Source organism: Doryrhamphus excisus, linkage group LG9 (genome assembly GCF_037039965.1).
Source record: "Doryrhamphus excisus strain RoL-2023G ecotype Guam linkage group LG9, RoL_Dexc_Guam_v1.1, whole genome shotgun sequence".
Taxonomy (NCBI): Eukaryota; Metazoa; Chordata; class Actinopteri; order Syngnathiformes; family Syngnathidae; genus Doryrhamphus; species Doryrhamphus excisus.
Window position 1 is genome coordinate 6458350 of NC_136365.1, and position 24044 is coordinate 6482393.

Below are 24044 nucleotides of genomic sequence, written 5' to 3' on the forward strand. Positions count from 1 at the left end.
GGGAAACTGATCCGGCGTGGCAGTTCTCCAATATGGCAACAAGCCCAGACACACCTTGATGTGCTATAGGATGCTATAACAAGATGCAGTAAGCAATAAAAAATGGATGACCCTCTTCAAGGAATTAAAGCAACAAACCACTCAAGCCTGCTGAAGACCCTTCTTCATTGCAAAAATCAGAATGATGTTCCTAAGCATTCTGAAGGAACCTGATTTTTAAGTTCCGCAAAACTCTGGTAGCGTTGAACATAATTGATCGGATGACTGCTACTGCACTTTTGCTGCTCTAGCTAAGTGTTAAGCCATTTATGAAGCCAGCAAGCCTTGCTTTTAAGAAATGACATGCTGAGCTCGTAGTACAATTCTCTTTTAGTGTCTCAAACAACAACAATCAACCCGTTGTTTTAGAATGATACAAACAGAAATCAAACAACCAAACAACTATATTGTCGGTCAAGAATAAGTAATACCAACTAACACTTGCCTTGTGTTTCTGTGCAGCTTTTGAGGAGAAAGAGGGCCTCGAACAGACACTTCTACCTCTCACAAAATATGGAGGAACCAACTTGGGTAGAAGCATGACAAAAATGCTGCTCTTTTCCAGAGGACACAGACCGAGAACTTGGAATTGAGGTTCCGGGTTGAATTTAGGAAGAATTTTAAGAAAGTCAAATTCTAGACCGGCCTACTGTGTTTATCTGAGCCAGAAATGTAACATGTCTTCCTGCTTGACACATATTTTTTCCAGTTTCCATTACTACCAGGTACGAGAATTACTAGGAAGTAAAAGTTCATGAACCTTTTTGCGGAAAAAAGGGCTAAGCCATGTGGAGGAGTCAATTTGATCCTGCCATTTACAGAAAAGCTCCTTCACACTGTAACAACAAAGGCAGCATATGGATTATTATCATTTTTCAACGTACATGCAGTTTGCATCATATAATGAGTTTATCTTATGCATTCAAATAAACTAGAGGTACAGTAAGTAGTTATATGAGACCCTGAGTACATTCTGTACTAGATGAGAAAGCTAATGATAGTCTTTAAATTGTAGTATTACATATGTCCAGCCAGTTTAGCATAGTACCAATAAAATATATATATACACGGATATTTTGACAACTGAGCTATAGGACTTTTGTCACTCCCGGCGTGTGTGCACCACTGTGGAAGCCTGCATCCAGCCTATGTCTAAAGCGGTGGTCATTTACTGATAGTGCTACAAAAACACAACATGGACACACTCATTTGTTAACACCCCCCTTCCCTGTGAAACATGTAAATCGGATATCTCCAAATTACGGTCCGAGGGCCATTTGTGGACCACATTTTTAATGGGCCTGTGAATTGCACATTGTAGATACACAATATCAAATAAAACAGAAAAAATATACAAAGAAAAAAAATGAAATTTGTGGAAGAGTTGATAATAAAACTCAAGTCTGTTTGAAAGTCTTGCAGATCACATACACCCATACACAGTACACATATAGCCGAAATATAAACAATGGCAATAGTTGTGCCCTTTAAGTGCATGTTACTTACAAAAAGTAATTTTTCAATATTATACTTGTACTGTAGGTACGCAATCCAATCAACATATTTTTAAACGATGTTCAAATATTAATATTAATATGCAAGTTAAAATTCCTCTTGACAGAACAGAAAAAGATAATTCTACTAACTCAATTTAGAAGATGATGGCATTGCTTAAAATATTCAATGGAAATCATTGCACTGTATTATTTTTCAGCGTGCATGAGTTGATTGCGCTTGTTGCGCTGGTGAGAATGCAGGTAATTAATCACTGACACATGGGAGCTCTGTAAACTGATTGGACCAGATCAGCGGCAATCGAAACAAGCACACAACCAATTAGCTCTGACACATGTGATCCCGGTTAAGCAACTGGCGTGCATTAACAAAGAAAAACAGTTATAACAAAGAGAAAATGTTAAATTGTTAAATGTCTGCGTCTTGCCTCAGCTTGTAAAAAGAGGTGAGCTCAAACAGAGATAATTGCCTCAGGGTAAGAATGGAGTCAAGTGAACTTTAAGTATTTTAATTGGGCTTCATAACTCATCACTCCGTGGCTATACAAAATGTTACCTGCACACACCTGGCACAACTGGTGGCATGCTGCTCTTCGCATAAAGATGCAAATGACTCATCCTACTGTTCTATGGAGACAAAATATCTGCAGTGAAGGGGAAAAAAAAAAACTCACATATGAAATTTGCTGCTTTGCTCTCACCATTGAAGGTGAGGTTGTCACACAGTCTGAGATGTTGGTGCCTCTCTACAGTAAATGGCCCGCCTCTGTTTAAACACATCTAAACCACCCCTGTCAACAGTTTGGATAACAGTTAGTCACATGTGAAATCAAGCCCAGCACACTCACAAAACACTAACGATACTTTGACCGGAGGGGACATTGCACTAATGAGCATTGAAAATGCATTTGCAGGCTGCCAAAGGGATGCCAAAGCAACAGGTGGCGCTGTAACGGCCAACTGGTGCAGTGTGAAAAAGGTTTTACCATAAATGAAGGATTTATGTAAGTCCTTTGCAGCTGTTAATATTTTGCAATTTTCTAAGCATCAACATTACCATAAAAAGGATGGTAGTTCCCAACCATGAAATCAGCTTAAATTAGGAGGATTGTGTGATCTCCACATTTCTCCGCCTGTTTCAAACTGATGCTCGAGGCACTTTGATTCTACAAAAATATGCAAAAATGAAGGAGTCATACAAGTCCTGCATGTACTGCAAGTCCTCTAGCAGCCTTACCTTGCCGCAGTACAAGGAGGGGAGACAAAGGCTATGTCCACAAGTGCAATTGGTATTAACGTCACACCGCACATTGCCCCAAGATGTCACCGCTCCAACGACAGCCAACCCCCCAGGACCGGGGTCCGTGCCATGGGAGACAGGGCCCTAACTGCCCCACGACTCTGGGACACCCTCCCACAGGACCTGAGTGCCACAGAGACATCCCTAAGGCACCTAAACACCTCCTTTTCAAAATGGCCAAAAAAGCCTGTTTTAAATTATTTAACATAAATTTTAAATCTCATTAAAATAATTGTAAGTATTTTAACTTAAGGGGCTGCACGGTGGAGAGTGGTTAGCGCAGGCCTCATAGCTAGGAGACAAGAGCTCAATTCCACCCTCGGCCATCTCTGTGTGGAATTTGCATGTTCTCCCCGTCCATATATTTATATATGTTTTTTTTATTATATTATATTTCGGGCGGTTGAGTGGTTAGCACGCAGCTAGGAGAAGGAGTTCAATTCCACCTTCGGTCATCTCTGTGTGGAGTTTGCATGTTCTCGACGTGCATGCGTGGGTTTTCTCCGGGTACTCCGGTTTCCTCCCACATTCCAAAAACATGCTAGGTTAATTGGCGACTCCAAATTGTCCATAGGTATGAATGTGAGTGTGAATGGTTGTTTGTCTATATGTGCCCTGTAATTGGCTGGCGACCCTCGTGAGGGAATGAATTATAACTTTATGTGAAACTGCTCTTGATTAACTATTATCATGATTAATCACCGTGTGCAACTATGACAGAAATATGCCCATTTTTACTGTATTTTATTAACAGAATACAAGACAAGATGATACAGTATGTACTGTATTTGTATTATTAACACCTCCCAAATGAACACAAAATTTGAATGAAACTAAAAGATGCCACACGTGCATGATAATAGGTTGCTTTCAAAGACACCACATAATTAAGGTGGTTTCACATGTTTTGGGAGACATTTATAGCACGGCGGTCTAGTGGTTAGCGCGCAGACCTCACAGCTAGGAGACCAGGAGACCAGCTAGGAGACCAGGGTTCCACCCTCCACCCTCGGCCATCTCTGTGTGGAGTTTGCATGTTCTCCCCGTGCATGTGTGGGTTTTCTCTGGGTACTCCGGTTTCCTCCCACATTCCAAAAACATGCTAGGTTAATTGGTGACTCCAAATTGTCCATAGGTATGAATGTGAGTGTGAATGGTTGTTTGTCTATATGTGCCCTGTGATTGGCTGGCGCCTCTCGCCCGAAGACAGCTGGGATGGGCTCCAGCACCCGGTAGAAAATGAATGAATGAATGTACTTTAGGTGTGTATAAATGGTGTTAGAATTGAGCACTGCTGTTGATGTGTTCAGGTCTGAATAAAGTTATTAATAAAAGAGCGTCAGACTCTTCGTGACTCTGGTGACACTACACTGTGCCTCCATCTGCCGTCATAGCAGAGAGGTAGGACTTGCCATCATGCACAGGTGTTAATTAAGTGTTTAATGCAATTAATTCAATAATGGAGTTGGTGTCATGAAAACATTATTTTTGACAGGCCTAATTATTACTCTCATTATTATAAAAATAAATACATAAAAGTCATCATCAGCATTGCGAAGTTGAGCTATAGTCATGCAGAGAACACTGTACTAAGATATTGAGTGTGTATGTGGTCACATTCAATCACAGGAAGAATAATTAATAAATGATCTCTGCTGTCAATGAAATCCCAAGAGGACATGGTCTACATTTGTCTTGCCTCCCGCTCCCATTTATCTAGAACAAACACCTGAGGTTAGAGGTGCAGGCTAGAGTCAAGTGTAGTGTGCAATTTGAGACACATGGTTCAAAACCTCATCATGACACCCTTTCATCCACCCTCCCACCCACCCGCACGTCTGGACTCTGTTTTCTTCTGCCTGTGTCTCATCACCTCCAATTCCTCTTCCAGCTACCCCACCTCCTTTTCTTCTTCTTTCCCTGGCGGCGCATCCCTCCTGTGCTTCCAGGAATTCATCACCACCTGGGGGATGAACGTAATCGTTTTCCCAGCTCTCATTTGTACGCTCACCCTGAATAACTCTATTCTCTGGTGACTCCTGTACTTTTCCCCCCGCCTTTTCTGATATTCTTTGCACGCTTGCATCTCCTCCTCTGTGCTGCATACGCAACAAATAAATATATATCCTTTTTTTTTTAACTCGTGGCAGCATGGTTACAGATACCAGAGCAGAAAAATCAATCACCTCTCCGTGCTCACTTTCAGTAACCGTGTGTGTCTCTTCTCCCTGTATATGTAGCCCCCCCCAAACACACCTCTTGAAACCTTATTCAATGTTCCCGCTCTTCAGTTTGCAGCATCCTCCTCGTCATCGTTATCTTTTGAGTGTCATTCAGAATCTCCTTCCTGTTCCAGTATGTTGTTTATGATGAAAAACCCCAAAGCCCCTCATGCTTACACTTTGTGCGTTCATGGAAAGCAGGGACGCAAAACCACCCTCAAAACCCTTCCAGCACTTTTTTTTACCGCATTTCCTGTTTTTCTGGCACTCTTTTTTTCCACGAGTTGTTGTGACTGACAGCAGCTGGCCTGTCAAAGCGGCAAAAAGTCAAGATGGCAAAAGTGAAGAAGGGACAGGCGGGACGGTGTGAGGAGATTGGAGGAGACGTTTCTAATTCAAAGAGACGTGCAGTGTTTCCGTGGCAACTCGGTTTCCATGGAAACGGCCGTGCTAAAGATGCCATTAGTGTGAAAAAAAAAAAAATACTTACACTCTGTTGCGCTATATGCACAGAAATATCATTGGCTGGCTCCGGTGGAAACAAAAAAAAAAAAGACTGCGTTGGCATTTGCGCACGAGCTGACACATGTGAGCACATCTCTGCACAATTACAGTCAATAACACACCTGAGGTCGACTATGATAGGTCAATTACAGGCTGCTTATGCGCTCGCTCAATTATAGGTTGGTGCCACTTGGGAAAACAAGCGACGATTGCGCTGCTAATGATACAAGCTGCACTTGTGATGCCGACTTTGCTTGTGACTTCAGTTATCAAATTAGGCTGCAGGGGGACCGGATTCTCCATATATTTTCTCATCGACTCTGACATCCTTCAGCCCGGGACCACCAACATCAACACACACACTCGAATGATCACTCTTATGCTATATTTAACTACTATGAGCTAACCCGGGCTGACAGAAGTGGACCGTATACAAAGTCCTTGCTCTGTTTGCTGCGGCAGTCAGGTCATGCAGATGCAGGAGTAGATGAGTTAACGTCGATTTGTCATCAGAATGAAACATTCCCAGCAGCTGCCACAGCAGTGCAATAACAATCACAGCCAGCCACACCATGTTACACATTAGTTACAGTTTTTCTCTAATTGTGGCGGCGCAAAAAGACAAGCTCAACTTTTCCAAAGTTCTGTTTTTAGGCCCCAGCAACACTCGTGAGGATAAGCGGCATATAAAATGGATGGATCTTTTATATATTCAGGGTCGTTTAGGCCAATACTATAAAGTTAGATTACTATAAGTTAAAAATGAAAATTTCTATCTGTGACAAATTTGGTTATTCTTTGTGCAACATTTGACATTTACATAGCACTCTGTCACTGACACTATTTCTTGTGTCAATAAAAATCCTACACATTTCCTGTCGTTTTTCTATTGGATGGTGAAGAATATAAACTGAGCTGGCGCCTGTCGAGGAGCAGGGCTTAAGTTGATGCCGAGCAGGAGGCTGAAAAGGGGAGGGAGATTAGAGAGAAGTGTGAGCACAAAGACAAAGATGTGGCATAAAGATAGAGGAGGAGAGAATGAAAGAGACCGGGAGAGACGATGAAGGAGGAATCCGCAGAAACAGAAGGGGAAATTAAGGAAAGCATGCAGGAAAAACAGATACCAGCGAAGCACTTTGGTATCGTCGGCAGTGAGTGTTGACTCAACGTGACTGCGTGTGATAACACTCTGCAGGAGTGAACAGCTGCAGTGTCACATCACATCCTGGCTAGCAGCAGCTATTATCAGAACACTCATCACAGCTTGGAATAATACAAAAGCAACAAAAATACATATCGAGCCGCATGAGAACTTACTATTACATAAAGTCTATCAGCACAAGCTTGATGGCTGTGGTGCACCAATAATGACTTGGCATTATAATAAATTAACTCGATGGATAACTGGGAAATTATCAATTTATCAAAATTTACCTAATTTTACCAAAAAATAAACGATTACTTGTTAAAATACTGCATAGATGCGGACCTACAAATCCAGAAGTCCTCATGAGCGCTTGGGGTTGGACTAAATTAAACAGACTGTTCAGAAGCAGACGGTCGGAGGCAGGCAGTCCATGGAAATACTGCAGAAAGAGGTGCAGAATCTGGAAGATCTAGAAAGCTCTCTCTATACTTGCTCTATAGGAGTTCACAACTCGATACAAAGTGCCGGAAATTAGCACAATAAGTCCTCTTTAGTATTTATATTAAATATTAAAGAAGGTGTGTTTTTCCATAATAGTCACGGCAATGATTAATTGGGTTTAAACAAAGACAATAAGCATAAAGGCTAAACAAACAAGACAGAGGCTCCAAACTTCACATTCAAATGCAAAATGCATGTAATCTATTTTCTATGCCGCTTATTCTCATTAGAGTTGCAGGGGTGTGCTGGAGCCTATCCCAGGTGTCTTTGGGTGAGACCCACTGGACTGGTCGCCAGCCAATCACAGGGCACATATAGACAAACAACCATTCACACTCACATTCATACCTATGGACAATTTGGAGTTTGTTTTTGGAATGTGGGAGGAAACCGGACTCTCTGGAGAAAACCCATGCGTGGACGGGGAGAACATGCAAACTCCACACAGAGATCGCCATGGGTGGAATTGAACTCGGGTCTCCTAGCTGTGAGGCGCTAACCACTCTCCATCGTGCAGCCCCTAAAGTTAAAATACAATTATTTTAATCAGATTTTAAATTTCATTCATTCACTCATTTTCTACCGCTTTTTCCTCACGAGGGTCGCGGGGGATGGTGGAGCCTATCCCAGCTGTCTTTGGACGAGAGGCGGGGTACACCCTGGACTGGTCACCAGCCAATCACAGGGCACATATAGACAAACAACCATTCACACTCACATTCATACCTATGGACAATTTGGAGTCGCCAATTAACCTAGCATGTTTTTGGAATGTGGGAGGAAACCCGAGTACCCGGAGAAAACCCCGCATGCATGGGATGAACATGCAAACTCCACACAGAGATGACCAAGTGGTCCCGATCTCCTGATTGTGTGGCCAATATGCTAACCACTCAACCACAGTGCGGCCCTAAATGCACAATCCACCTGGAACAAAAGACCACGACCATGTGGAAGGTGAGGGTGTGAGATTACTTGACACTATAGGGAACGTTTCTGCATATACTGTACGAGTATCGGTCGATATCAGTTTTAAATGAAGTGTCGGTATGAAAGCCAATATTAAGTTGTGCCTTGTGATTTTGTACGATATGATTATCCTCTTACATTGCATTATATCACATCTGCAGGGAATCATGTTGTTAAGCATGACAAATGTATCCTATTCAATCAAGATGTGTATCAGTGTAAGTGTCACATCAGTCTCTGTGGTCGAGATTCACATTCCCAGTGTCCATCCTATGTCGTTGCAGTAGAGTGTGAATCAGGTCAGCGCTTACAGGAGAAAAGCGTGAGTGAAGAGTGCTAGTGAAGGTGCCACTCAGTGGGTGTCAGTCTCAGCGTAGATAATGACCAGCCGGCTCCATGTGTCAGTCAGACTCAGCAGCTGTCACAAACACATTCCACTTGCAGCACTCCATCGTTAACATGCGCCTCCCAGACTGGCAGATGCACACAAATGAATGTACTGTACAGTTGTCCCTCGCCGCTTCGCCGTTCTAACATCGTACCATCACATTTTTTTTTTATTTCATTCATTCATTCATTCCTTAATGAGCGCTGCTTTGTATGATCGCTGTAGTCTACACTGGCCAGCAGGTGTCACTATTAACACATGCACCAGACTTGGTCGCCAGAACAACAGGGTTTTATTGCAGGGCTGAATTATTTACAATGATAATCATCAAAATTCTGGCCATACTCCAGCTAAAATTCAACGTGTGTTTATGTGTTAAATGGCTTACTTTCTCGATTATATGTACTATATTGGGTGATGTTGTGTAAAGGTGACTATAAAGTGTGTTACAGCTTATCAAAACAAACATAGAATGGGCTGGAGCTGGTCATCGGTTTGAGCACAGACCTAAAACCTTGCTTTTTAATGCACAAGACTAGACACACACAAATAGACACATATAGACAAACAACCATTCACACTCACATTCATACCTATGGACAATTTGGAGTTGCCAATTAACCTAGCATGTTTTTGGAATGTGGGAGGAAACCGGAGTACCCGGAGAAAACCCACGCATGCACAGAGAACATGCAAACTCCACACAGAGATGGCCGAGGGTGGAATTGAACCCTGGTCTCCTAGCTGTGAGGTCTGCGCGCTAACCACTAGACCACCGTGCCTCTGTCAAATTAAATAATCCAAAAATTGTTCACTATAATGATGAAAATGGTAATATTAATGATGATTATAATGATGGCAATAATAATAAAGATTATAATGATAATGATATTACAATGATAATAATAACAGTGGCAGTAAGACAATGGCATGAACATGATTATATCTTGCAAAAAGGGGTAGGCATTTATAAGCTTTAAGCCTACTCCTTTTGGGCTTGTGATCAGATAGCTGAATACAAATGTAAATAATGGAAAGTTATATTTTGCTTGATGTAAGAAATGCACTGTAATGTTTCATATATTTGCCCAAATAAAAAAATAAATAAATAAATAAAAAGAAATTCCGTTATCCCAATCGGTGGAAGTGGGATTACTGCAGATGCAATGGTAGGTTGAAAATACAGAAAAGGTTAAAATATGGTACACCATTATGGGATGTTGTCCAAGAAGCTGTAAAAAGAAACACTGGATTGTAATTTATTATTGGAGAAAAATATACAGCTTTGGGGAGAAAAATCGTCAATGACCAGAAAAGGATTTTAATCACCATCACCACCCACACGCAATTAAATCTTATGAATTTGTTTCCACCGTAAAAGGGAATAACGGTGCTCCATTCTATTACGTACATACACGATGATGCTTGGGATGCCAGAAGTACATGCAGCAGAAATTGTGTCAACAGTCAAATAATAATCATAGCAAATACAGTATGTAGATGAGACAAAAATTCAGTGTCATGCAGCTACAAGCTTGTTTGTGGTGCTCCATCTATTTCTCTGCACATGAGCCTCAACAATTTGACGAATGTGTAATAAATGAAAACAAGTGGCCATATCCACCACCAGCACCACCCCCTTCCATGCAATTAGAGCTAACTCAACCTTTGTGCCCATTTGGGATTAAATACCCAAAGCCAGCTTTCTCTGCGTTTACGGTCCTCAGCCTGATGCAAAGCCATGAAAACCACCACATTATGACAGCCCAACCACCCCTGCGCCCTGCAAGCATCTCTTATCTTTATATCTTTTATCTGACACTGTTTTTTAAATCATATCTCTATTCCAAAAATGTAATAAAAAAAAAAAAACGTGAAATGATGCTCATGGCCAGTAGTTGCAGAATAAATTGTCAACATAATGAGTGTTCACTTTCAAACCCTGATGACATGGACTAGTTGAAATTGCGGTCTGCCATATGGAGACGCTGCTGTGTTCATTTCACAGCATTAGGGGAAGAGCTGCTGCCCATATGGGTATCGCTTGATATCAGTATAAGTCATGAAATGTCGGGCAGCCAAGTGAAAGGTGAGCGTTGAAGCTACCGAGATCTATTGACATGCTGCTTGTGAATATTCATTCAGGTCAGTGTATTCCCGGGGCATTTAAAACCATCACAATTGGACTCTTCAGGCTGTGGGTTTTACACTTGCACACATATTAGCGCCGCAAAAAAGGTTGAAGAAGAGTTATGCACTGTTTATAAAGTGTTTACGCAATTGGCATGCAATTTGTGCCACCCTCCTACACAACTTATTTACACCAAAGTCCAGCATTGTTTGTGTCTTTTGTACAACATAGTGTGCAGGACACGCATTGGTCCCACATCGCATAGCATTTATTTGGTCCCGATTTGTCCTGCGTGATGACACTTAACAGCAGGCATCACCCCTAGCTTCATTAATTCCTCTATTTGCAAGGGACCTACAAGATCCAGAGAAGAATCTCTCATTGCAGAAAAAAAGGTAAGTCTATATTATCCTACAGCAGCAGAAAGAGCAGGAAAAAGGCATAAACTACAAAAAAGAAGGCATAGACACTATGGGAGAGGGAATTGCTGGCTGGATGACATTACGTTATTAACAGAAATTCACAAGGAAGATCCCAGAGTTTAGGGAAATTACTTAAGAATTCCTCCCAACTTACTCCAAGAGGTGTTAACCCATCCATGCGAATGAGACACGCTTTGACAGGCACAGTTTGCACATACAGTGGTGTGAAAAACTGTTTGCCCCCCCCCCCCAGCCCTCCTGATTTCTTTTTTTTTTCCACGTTTGTCACACTTAAAGGTATAGTTCTGATCTTTTGACATGTATTTGTATGACACCCCCATAAGCGGTGAAGTCCGTCAACAGCGACTCACTCCCCACTTCGCATCCTGAGCCGAGTTCTGGTCGGATTTCGGTAAGTAAAGAGTTTGACTTCTCAAAAAAATATGCATTGAAAAGCACAATACGTTTGCCTCCTACAAAAAAAAATCAGACCTCACAAATCGCACAGCCTACAGAGAACATACTAACTCCTTCTCCTTCTAAAAATACAAATACTTAAACTTGCTGATATAGTTAATTTTCAAACAGCTAAAATAATGCATAAGGCTAAAAATAACCAATTACCTAAAAATGTCATCCAATACTTCTCTACAGGAGAGGAGAAATATGATCTCAGGGAAATTAAATTAATAAATTTGAAACACTTATATGCTAGGACTACGTTAAAAAGCCATAGCATTTCCGTATGTGGAATCAAACTATGGAATGGATTGAGTAAGGACCTCAAACAATGCACAACGATGAGCCAATTCAAGAAACAATACAAGCAGTTGATGTTTGCTAAATACAAGGATGAAGAGTCTTGAACCAGTCATGATGTGCTATATATATCACTATATTGACACTTACTATGGTACCCATTATGGCATTGGATGGTCATATCACCTCGTACTTTGGTACGAGGTGCATTGTTAAAAAAAAAAAAAACCTTAAACTGTATTATGGAAAGCAGGAAGTGAACAAATGTAACAGTTACTGATTGTAAAAGTACCAGATGGAGGGGTAGGATTTAATAAGCTTTGCTTCTTCCTACTCCTTTTGGACATGTGGAACTGTGAACTGATTATGGGATGCACTCAATTGTAATCTGATGCATGTTCAAATGTAATAAAAACATTACCATTACTTTCTTTGCCGTCGTATCACTTTGCACTCCCGCCTGTCCATTGTTGTGTGTTTCAGTGTTTAGATACGCGGATCGTGATCACTGCAACGCAAGAGCTAGAGTGGTTTAAAGCGTACATACCTGTAATTATCCGGGCTGTGACAAAAAGGAATTGTCACCCTAGAAATTCCATGGTTTTCCTGTCACGGACAACTTTGGCTGCCATGTGGGAGGGAACCAGAGGTGGCTGCGGTGCAGCTTTGCCTTGCATTCGGGTCGATATGGTATTTAAAAATGCAGACAAGTAACACAAAAAAGGCAAAAAGAAGTGCAAGATGTATTGTTTTGATCGCAATTTGTTAGTTTGTTAACATAATAATGCCAAAAACCTATGCCCATAAATCGGATCAGTTGGCCCATGTATGAATCCATTACATTCTGGCTCAAAGTAAAGATAGAGAAAAGGAAATGCATTTTCACTTTTCATCGTCCAAGTACCCTTGAATTGTCCAACCAGAGGAGCTATACCACCATGAGCATTGGAGTACAACCATATGGCCTCTTGATTGCTGTGGAAAAGAGTCATTAATACATGAAAGCTAGTGGAGACCTTACACTGAATGTTCAGTACAATATTACCGCTTAGTTCATTCAGGTAAAGGCCTGAAGTCAGATTCTCTTAGTGTTCTATTTCTTTACCTCATGACCTTTGCAGAGTTGTTTGTAGGAGAGCTCAGACAGGGAAGTCGGGAAGCCATGAGCTTGACTGACAAGTCTCATAACTCACTCGGCCACTAGTGGTCCTTAAACTTGACTATAAAGAATATTTATTGTGTGTGAGAAGGCTCAGTAATCAATACACATTTGTCTCAGTCTAATTGGCAATCAAGAGTGATCAAACCAACCGCTGCCATTTTTGGTGTCCAAAAAGCTTAACATGGTTTCCACATGCAGCCTAGTTAATTAGATTAACTAGCTAATTGGGATTCATGTGCTGGAATGTTAAAAGGCCAGGGGATGGCAGGAGAAGCTTTCCGACAACGTGCTGTAACCTATGCAACGCTGCCACGGTCCCTGTGATCTCCCAAATTAGTCAAGCGGTCCACGCGCGGCACGCCCGCTGATGAAGTGGTCTAGTAATGGGGGGAGATGGAGAAGAGAGGGTTGATTTTAGAGTTGTGTTTGAGACGTTCAAGTTGAGAAATGTATCAGGTAAGAATGTGAAAAGAGCATGGATATGGAATACTGATGGTGGGAGAACATCCATGAAGAGAGAACACTGCAGAGATGGAATAAGGACAAAGATGGATAAAGGATATAAAGCTCATACAGTGTTTTGTATTTTTGGTATTTGTGTGTGTGTGTGTGTGTGTGATGTCATGGGAGCAGTCAGACAAACTCCCTCCTGTTTTACTCTCAAGAAACAGCACTGACATGAAATATTTAGATACCCAAAGCTGCAAATTATACTACTGTTTACGCTTCTGTTGGGATGCGGTGTGAAAAAAATCACAAAACAAAACAAGTTAGTGATTATATCCCCCCAAAATGCCACTGTTTTAGGGGTGCAAACCTGTCTTTTTAATAATTTTAATATATTTGGGGGCGACACGGCGGTTTAGTGGTTAGCGCGCAGACCTCACAGCTAGGAGACCAGGGTTCAATTCCACCCTCGGCCATCTCTGTGTGGAGTTTGCATGTTCTCCCCGTGCATGCGTGGGTTTTCTCCAGGTACTCCGGTTTCCTCCCACATTCCAAAAACATGCTAGGTTAATTGGCGACTCCAAATTGTCCATAGGTATGAATGTGAGTGTGAATGGTTGTTTGTCTATATGTGCCCTGTGATAGGCTCCAGCACCCCCGCGACCCTCGTGAGGAAAAAGCGGTAGAAAATGAATGAATGAAAATATATTTGGATACAGATACAGGTATATACTTAAAATCAGGGGGCGAGCTACTTGTAGCTCCAAAGCTTCTAGTTTCCTTTCAACTGACAACAGATACAGACAATAGAATATCATCTTTCACGTCTCATTAAAATGATCAATATAAAGTTTGGATCAATAAGTGCAGATGCATTACTCACAGCAGTGTTGTCATTTGCAGCATCAATCATCTTATTTAGATTCGTGGAGCATCTTTGTCCCATTGACATTGCACAAATGGAGCAGACTAACCCGTCTGGGTGACGTCTGAGATGGATGGCAAACATCTCCAGTGCTACTGATGTGCTGCGCTGACTATTATGATTCATTTTCTTGACTGAAAGTGAAAAAAGACAACTAATCTCCAGTGTTGCTCTTGTTAATGGACCAGTCTGGACACTGTTGGTGTTTCTTTAAGCGGGAGTTAGACCCTGACGTGTGCGGAGTACGCAATTTTGGGGAGATTCGTGGCCCGTGGCCAGCATGTAGAGCAGGGGTCTCAAACATGCGGCCCGTGGGCCAAATGTGGCCTGCAGGACACTAGTTTGAGGCCCCTGCCTTGATATGAAAGTTTAATGTTTGATATGGATGCTGTATGGTATCATGTACCCAGAAAAAATTATTACGTTTGATTAATGTTCATGTTAAAGGTTAAATAACTGTTAATAGTTGTCCTCCCTATCCGTGTGGAAGTGGTAAGTTTTTGGCTATTTAAGTTTAAAGGAAATAACTTGAAGGCTACCGTTTAGGTCGCGAGCTCTCTAGTTTGCGAGTTAGCATGTGTCTCAAGACCCTGCAGTTGCGCAATATGTTGTAAATAAAAAGAGTATAAATGTGACTATAGTCATGTTTTGTCATGTCTACAGGGCTCTAATAATGCTTTGTTCATTTTAAGCTGAAAAAAATAATTTGTCTACCCACCAACTATATGTGGTTTCTTAAGTTTTTATTATTTGCCGTTTTATTATTATTATTATTTATTTATTACTGATTGATTGATTTTCTTTATTCTTGATTTGTTTATTTATTTTTCATCTTATTTTGTGCAGAAAAATAAAAATTAAAAAAAGATATTTGAGAACAGTGGAATGTTTTATCAGAGCTTTTCTTGTAGAAAATTGGAACCAAAGCAAAGTTTTTTTAATTTTTTTGTTTTTAATAAATGCGTTTTTTGGGGTTTTTTTTCTTTTTTTTTTTTGGAAAACCTGATGCGGCCCAGTCTCACCCAGACCCGAGCTCCAGTGGCCCCCAAGTAAATTGAGTTTGAGACCCCTAATGTAGAGGAAGTGGGGTAGGCAAAGTATGTAAGGCTGTCGTACGTTTCACTCACTGGCGACATACGTGTATGGGCATCGTATGAGGCTCGGGCAGCCCACTCATTTTGATTTCAAAATGCATGGCTTCCGACGGCACCTCTAGTTATCATGACCGGGAGAACCGGAATGTAGAGCGGGAAGAGCCGCGCGTCATGGCCAGGTCAGGTGCATTAATGTGAGATGCCCATGGATGTTGGGAGAGCTAAAGTGTACAGCTGGAGGACCTGCTCATTGCGGGAGGATCCACTGCCGTGTCCAGGCAATATACACATTTAAACTTGCCACACACGCAGGGGTCACAGGGGTTTCCTCTGCCTTGCCCTTGCGACCCGGCTGAGTGCGAGGCTTTCCTGCGTGCATGCAAAAATTTTTTCATTGTACTTTTCTTAAAGTCTCATTCTTGTGGACCCAATGTTGTGTGTTATGACACACAGAGTGGATAATTTAATCATAAGTTTTCTATCATCAAATGCTGGTGTTTTGTTTGGTGTACATCCCCAATTGCCCCTGTCGGGGTTTTATGCTGATCATCCATGAGTGAAACCGACACTGGTCATATACATTAATTAGAACATTTCCAATTTATGATGAGTGCTATTGGCCAAGGGTGCCGTAGGGGAAAAAGTCACCCCCCCCCCCCCAAAAAACAGTATTCATTCATTCATTCATTCTCTACAGCTTTTTCCTCACGAGGGCCGCGGGGGTGCTGGAGCCTATCCCAGCTGTCATCAGGCGAGAGGCGGGGTACACCCAGGACTGGTCGCCAGCCAATCACAGGGCACATATAGACAAACAACCATTCACACTCACATTCATACCTATGGACAATTTGGAGTTGCCAATTAACCTAGCATGTTTTTGGAATGTGGGAGGAAATCGGAGTACCTGGAGAAAACCCACGCATGCTCGGGGAGAACATGCAAACTCCACACAGAGATGGCCGAGGGTGGAATTGAACCCTGGTCTCCTAGCTGTGAGGTCTGCGCACTAACCACTCGACCGCTGTGCCGCCTACAGTATTAGACATTACTAATAAAATGAATAATAACTTAATGAAAGGTCTGAATTTCTCAAGCTATTAGCTGCAAAAACATATTTCACTTTTTCAAGAAACCCATGAAGGAGACTTTGGATGTAAGAGTACATTTGTGGAACTCTAGCAAGACTTCCAGGTAGCTCATAGATGAGCTCTAAGTGAGAGAGCAGTCTATGAAACCCACCACTAAGAAAGGCTGCTAATCTCTTCCGATGGATTGAATAATTTTGGTTATTTGCTTACGCTTCCGACTGTCACACACACGGGCAAGTTGTTAAACTGCGTTTTGGTAGATGTTCACACCATGGCCTCGAAAACTCACCATTGTTTCAAATGTCGTATTAAATTAAAGTTTTTTAACGTGCCAAGCCCCGCAAGATAGTCTTTGTGGCATATGTTGGCAGGTAAGTTCCAAATGGCAGTGTTTGTTTTTTTTTTATGTCAGCCTGTGTAGTGTGAAGGAAAGAATAAGGCTACCCAAGATGTTAGGACCAGACACTACACTACACGCAGGGATCGCTGTAAGCTGCCATAGTAGGATTCACAGGTGATCAGCATTTAAAGGGCATTTATCAGTATCACATGCTTTTTCACGGAAATCATCCCTAATCTAAAGCAATGTTTTAAACGTAACAAACAATTGACTTAATGTTCCCATCCCTAAACATGACCGACAAAACATAATCCAGATTGTGAACAAATGATTTTTGTTGTCAGTGCAATGTATAACATAAGAAATGCAATGTAGCCTACATAAGTGGCTGTTGCCACATCATTAAAAGGCGGTGTGATTGACTTTGCGTGACATTTAATATTATGTGTGCTTGGCAAAAGGGAATTTAATGACACCCTGTCCCTCCCTTTCATTCAGCTGCAGGCCTCTTACCACGTGGGAGCCACAGCTCTGAAGCTGATTCACCCAGCTTTTCCTATCAACCACCTGACAGACACTTTTTTTTTTTACCCTGTGAGATTAGGATTTAACATGCGGCAACTGTAAGCCCTCCTGCATAATTAAAAGTAACGGCAGCCATTGTTGGATGGGGAAATGAAACAATAATATAACACATAATGAATGTTGTGCAAAAGAAACTTTTTAAGGAAAGCGGTCTTTTTTATGAGAAAATGTTGTGCATCTTTGGCGATACCTTGTGTACTCTGAAAACAACCGCTGTAATCTCCCAAAACACAGGCAAAGAGCTATTATCATTCAACGCCAGCATTGAACACACACACGCACACACACAACAGAGGCTAGCACACAGCTTACGTCCCAACAATAGATCTAGAAGACCTCATTAGTCTCCATAGCTGGAGCTGAGCAAAGGCCCGGTCCGACGCTGTCACCATGTTCTGCCAATAGCAACGTAAGGTAGAGTGAGAATTAATGGCTAAATGGAAATGTGCAAATTGTTTACTGCAGATTGGGCCTACCTGCATCTGTCACTGATGCACTCGCTCATTATAAATCACTGTTGGAGAGGAAAATAAAACTGGCGAGTGTTTTTTTATTTGTGGCCGCGCTATTTCAACTGAGAATGTGTATTTGTGAAAATGCTATTTAAATATTGCAAAAGCACACATGTGCAGTCAATGTTTTCAAATGGAAATCTAATGGAAGGGCTGAAGAAGAACGCAGAGAGCATTTTTTTTTTTGTACAAGAAGTGGAACCTCTAAGGTTATTTGCAGGACAGTAGTAGTGTCATTATTTTAACCCCTATTTGCCTCTTGATTTTTTTTAAACACCGTTATTTCAGGTTATTTCAAATTTCAAAAAGTGAAATATTGTAAGTAAAAGTTATTGTGTGAATAAATTATCCACATATGTAAATCTATAAAGTAGTTGATGGAACTCCATATATATATATATATATATATATATATATATATATATATATATATATATATATATATACACACACTAGTACAGGTATATCTGTATATTTGACTGTAAAATACATTCAGTCTAATTAATTTGTACATTCATACCATATAATTTAGTCTGTAGGCAGAGTGGTTAGAACACAGGCCACACAGCTAGGAGACCCAGGTTTGATTCCCCGCTCTGCCATCTCTGTGTGGAGTTTGCATGTTCTCCCCGTGCCTGCGTGGGTTTTCTCCGGGTACTCCAGTTTCCTCCCACATTCCAAAAACATGCTAGGTTAATTGGTGACTCCAAATTGTCCATAGGTATGAATGTGAGTGTGAATGGTTGTTTGTCTATATGTGCCCTGTGATTGGCTGTCGACCAGTCCAGGGTGTACTCTGCCTCTTGCTAAAAGACAGAAGAATTTCTTGATGATGCCCAAAACATTTGGGAAAGTAACTTTTGGGTTGCGGAAAAAAAATTTTTTGGAAGGTGTGTCTCATTAATGTTGGCGTTAAAAAAAAGAAACAACATACTAACAGTAAAATATGGTGGTGGTAGTTGCTCTGATATGAAGAAAGGAAAAAATTATGGAGGTTTTCATCATTTGTGTGCATTATATGAACCAATAAGTGAGTTTAATGATTATGTTTTACATCTAAAGTGAGTTACATTGAGTGTGAGAACATCCACTTCATGTTTTTCTTTGCGTTTCTGTGTTAGACCACACATATACGTATGCAAAAAAAAAGATGTTATTGTGATGTAGTGTGGTAGAAAATTGGAGACATGTTTGTGAGTTATATGGTTCTGGAATTGTTTTCCACCACCACTGTTTTCAGGTCAGAATAAAGTTATGATAAATAAAGAATGAGACGCTGCGTGATAATGTGCCTACTTCTGCTGTCATAACAGAGGTGTGGCTTGCCATGATTGATGATGTTCATGCATTAATTGTGTTAAAAATGCTTACATCATTAATGTCATAATTTAGTTATACACATTATTTTTCACAGCCTTAATATGTTATCATATATTTATTAACAATTCCTATTCCCATCGACATATTCAACTATTAAATAGCATTACTGGTTGATTTTGTACACATGTAGTATAAATACTGTATACAATACACTTCTGGATTGGTTGCGAAACAACCTTTTGTGAGCTTGTACTTGTAATGATAAAAAAAATCTAATCTTGAAACAGTTTGGAATAATCTCACCCGCTCCAAAGTTTGCGAGAATTTGTGGGTTTGATGAAGAACCACATTGTGGTACACAAACCTGAACAATATCTGGAGAAACATGGACAGTTCCCCTTTATAGCAATCTATTTTTGATCATATTGCCCATGTCTAACGTACTATTCATTCGTATTCGTTCATCTGATCAAAATCTTAAAGCTCCATCCCCCTGAAGACGCGGAGGCATTTTTTTTTTTTTTTTTTTACTTTTTGCTGTTTTCACCCCAGGCACTGCTTTTGTCAGACCAAGAACGAGTACTTCCTTTCTTTTTCTCCCTGTAATTGCTTTCATACTGTAAGTCAAGAGAAATGTATAAGAAAGCGGTTGCCATGCCAACCGTGTCCACCGCACTCATCCGGCATTCTAGTATGTGGAGGGTGTGTTTGTGTGTATGGGAAAGACCTGAAAAAAGGTTGAACAAAGAAAAGCAAGTCAATTGTAATCACAGGGAAGTGTGTGTGTGTGTGTGTGTGTGTGTGTGTGAAGCCCATCTGAGATATCTCAGCACGTCTTTACAACAGAGGGAAAATATTGTATTCGTAACAATACGCATGAAAACACTGCAGGTGGAATTCCCTCGTCTCTCGAACACACATAATACCTGATATTTCTAGCACTGTAACATTCTGTCTAAATACTCCAAACTTAATTGCTAATAGAATTCATGTTCATATTTGCAATAAAATATGGGAAATATTCCATGAGCTGATACACATATGAAGTGAGTGTAATCTGAAGAAAAATCCTTTGCGGTCACTGGTATTTATTTACACAGCAATCGACTCAACTGCACTATGGGAAATACAAAAAAATGAACAACTGATTGCTGCCCTTTGTGACAGTGAATTAAGATGATTAGAAATCTGAATGTGGCACCCTTATGACAAATACACTGTTACCTTGGTTAAAGTCCACCTCGGTTAACACATTTTTCAGTTAACATCTAAAATTTTGGCTTGTGTTTACCCGCTTGTTTAGCATACAAAATACCGTCCAGTTTGTTTACGCCACCATCTTGGATCACACGCTGAAGATGAAATCTCACAATCTTGCATGTGATTGTGCAATACATTATGAGCAGCGGCCACCATTTTTTTTAAGCAGAGTCATAAAGAGATGCATGATGCAACAGACACAAACACAAGGCGATGGACCGTACCGAGACAAATATAACGGCTTAAAGAAAAGATGTCTAGGTTGTCATTTCAGAGGTATGGCTCAGACGTGGCAGTGCAACACACACTGTCAACCCGGCGACGCATCAAGGATGACGTTTTACATTCATACCACTATTTTCTGGATCCAACAAGAAACCATGAGCATTCAACTTACCATAGTGTGTACATGGCAGGGAGTCGAAAATATCAATATCACTGCTGGTAGTGGTTGTTGGTTTAAATGGTAAGGTACATGTTTCTTTCATTGGAGAATGTTGATATTTAGTTATATAGTTATGTATATTTTTATAATTTTGGAAATTGTAGCAGAATAATGTCTTTATGAGTCAGACCTTCTGGAATTGATTATATTATATATTATATCAATTGATTACACTGTGTAAAGCGTGTGTATTTAAACACCTTTTTAATGTACAGATTAGTCTTCCTACCTTGGCTGCCATGACCATGGAGGATCCCCCTCTGATGCCCAGAATGGGGATGTGAGTCTGAGCGGAGATGAAGTCCAGTATCTGAGCGATGGCCTCCTGGTCCGTGTCATCACCAAAAACAACACCTTGCAGGGAGTTCCTTGTCATTTGTGCACAGATTTGACGGATGATACTCTTTGGATCGGTCTCGTTCATGGTGACCACCTCCACTTTTGGCGGGTAGGGGATATGCAGGAAGTCCTCTTTTTCAAGTCCCGCCCCCAGAGCCAATTCACTAGAGTTCCCTACCAAGATGACAGCAATACTGAGAGAGCTGATGAGTTTGGGGTTGATTGGCGGAAGCACTTGTGGTCCAGGAGAGTACTGCGGGGGGATGACAACGCCGCGCTGTGTGTTGCCTCCCCTCGGGCCACCCTGCCCTCCTGGGGAGCTTCCTGAACCTGTGCCTGGACCTCCAGCTCTGCGTGCCCCGCAAACAGGCTGCAGGAGCAATGAGATGATGAGGAAGAGCAGGATCAGCCGCGGCCATGGATTGGGGTGATGCGTTGACTGTTTTCGGGGTCGAACAGAAGAATGATGGGGGCAAGAGGAGGAGAGAAGGCATTTGTCCTGAAGGCAGGATGGAGATGGAAGGAGGCTGACAAGCATTGCGGAGTAGTGTAAATTCCGTCCCTGCAGGGAAAGAGATGAAAAACCGGATATTAATTCTTACAAGTGTGGGACTGTGACCCAACACAGTGGGGACTTTTTTGGGAATCTAAGCACAAGTAGATTTATATGACAAAAAAAATGCATGGAAAAGGAATCGGGAGGCGCGAATGTGCCTCCCAACATTCCAACTTTTACTTCTTCTACTTGAGCAACAAAACATTTCCTCCTACAACACTTCACTGCTGTCTAAAGTCAAGCGCAGACCTATTATTTTCTATTGTTGCTATTATTTACAGCTCCTTTATTCGCAGCCACACAAAGAGCAGCAGAGTGGAGCATAAAGGAGATGGAGGGAGGTGACAGACGTGGAGAAACACAATTAGTCACCACTTGATGGGAAAATGGTCTTCTGGGTGGCTGCATGTGTGTGAATATACACAGTTACTGTATTGGACTAGATGCCCTATAATAATAAGTAGAATAATGCTACCCTCAGAGGTTGTGCCATAGCGGGGAGCGACAGCTCAACTTATGTATTCATTTTTCTTCTTCAGACTACAATGTCGTTAAGACTGAATCAACAGCGCCTCTGCGGGTTTCAGGCAAGTAGTGCACTCTACACAGGAAAAAGTAGGTTATGTGTTCATGACGGATTTACAAGCATTGTGCAAAAAGTATTTATTTAATTTCCACACAACTTTCAACTTGATTTATTTCCACTTTTACTAAAATTGTGGTACATTTTACTGTATTTACCAAAGAATATTTATACAAAAGATAGGTATGTGTGAAGATGCTGATCCATTTAAGATTGTGTGCTCTGCGCTCAACTGTGAGTGCTGTTGTTATAATGCTCCAAATTATGCAAACCTTTTAGACGAGGCCTGAATGTAGGACTTATTCGTCCTCTTTGTGCACACAACACCTTTGTTCATCTTTTATTTATCAAACGCTCAACTTAAAAAAAAAAAAATAGCAGCAAACTTGTGAGTAGAGTTGAAATCTGAGAGAAGAAAAAACTGGACGCAATGTGTGAAATAGGGGCAAGGTTACGAGAAGGCAAAACGAGGAGGAAAGACAAGGAGCTCCGCATGAAAAGAACATCTAAGAGGTCTAATTACCCGGGGTTTGTCAGCCTTAATTGCAGGTGCACACGTTAATTGTAAACTAGTGAAATTCTCCATGAGGATGAACGAGCCCAGAGAAAGAAAGGCAGGGAAGGAAGAGGAGGAGGTGGAGGAGGAGGTGGAAGAGTGTGGGAGGAAAGCAGCAGAGAGCAGAGGAGAGAATAAATAGAGACATCCACAAAAGAGACGGAGGTGGAGGCAAGAAATGGCAAGAAGAAACCCAGAAGATGTATAAAGAGAGAGATGCAGAGGGGCCACAAAGCATCAGAAATATGGAAGAAAAGCGGACATGAATAGCAAGATGACGAAGAGGGAGAACAGAAGGCTAAAGCAGGAGGCTTCCATTATTTAAATGATAAAGATTTGAGGTATCAGCATGCGGGAAAAAGGATGTTAAATATAAAGAGGGCAATTGAATACACAGAGAGAGAACAGAAGAAAGAAACTAGCAGAAAAAAAAGTGTGACATAGCGACTGTTGCCCATTTGAATGTGTGTGTAACAGCCAGTGCTCCGTTGCCATAGTAACAATTCAAATGTATCACCACATAACACGGTGATGGACAAGGAGATACACACATCTTGGGAGGTGCAACATCACAACGCGACAACTGACTTTGTTTTTTTTTTTTATTTACAAGCAGCTAACACAAATGCAAAAGGTAGGCTAATGCGCTACACTGCAGATCGAGATGAGCCGGATGCGCTGCCTTTTAGTGTACCTCACATTAAAAATGTATCTCCGAAAAAGCGCTACAGGCACGATGGAGACTGACAAGAGAGTCGGCGCTGCCAGGTCATTTGGACTAATCAGCACCATACAACATCTCCACTTGTCATAAAGGCCTTCTTAATTAATACCATCTAAATAGTGGGTGTCACAAAGCGGATCGTTTCACTCACAGAAATCCAACCCTGCAGCAAAGGCTCGCGCTTGACGTACACTGTCAGCATTTATGCAGCA

At 41.3% G+C, this 24044-nt stretch overlaps 1 protein-coding gene across 5 annotated transcripts in view; it reads right to left on the reverse strand.

The window, feature by feature from the left end:
- Window positions 1-24044, reverse strand: part of grin2bb (glutamate receptor, ionotropic, N-methyl D-aspartate 2B, genome duplicate b) — a 95705-nt gene that overhangs the window by 54135 nt on the left and 17526 nt on the right. For all 5 annotated transcript variants that reach the window (XM_058069447.2, XM_078793317.1, XM_078793316.1 and 2 more), the window contains exon 3: window positions 21304-21975. In XM_058069447.2, coding sequence (XP_057925430.2) covers window positions 21304-21975 — 672 coding nt within the window. The remainder of the gene's footprint in view (window positions 1-21303; window positions 21976-24044) is intronic.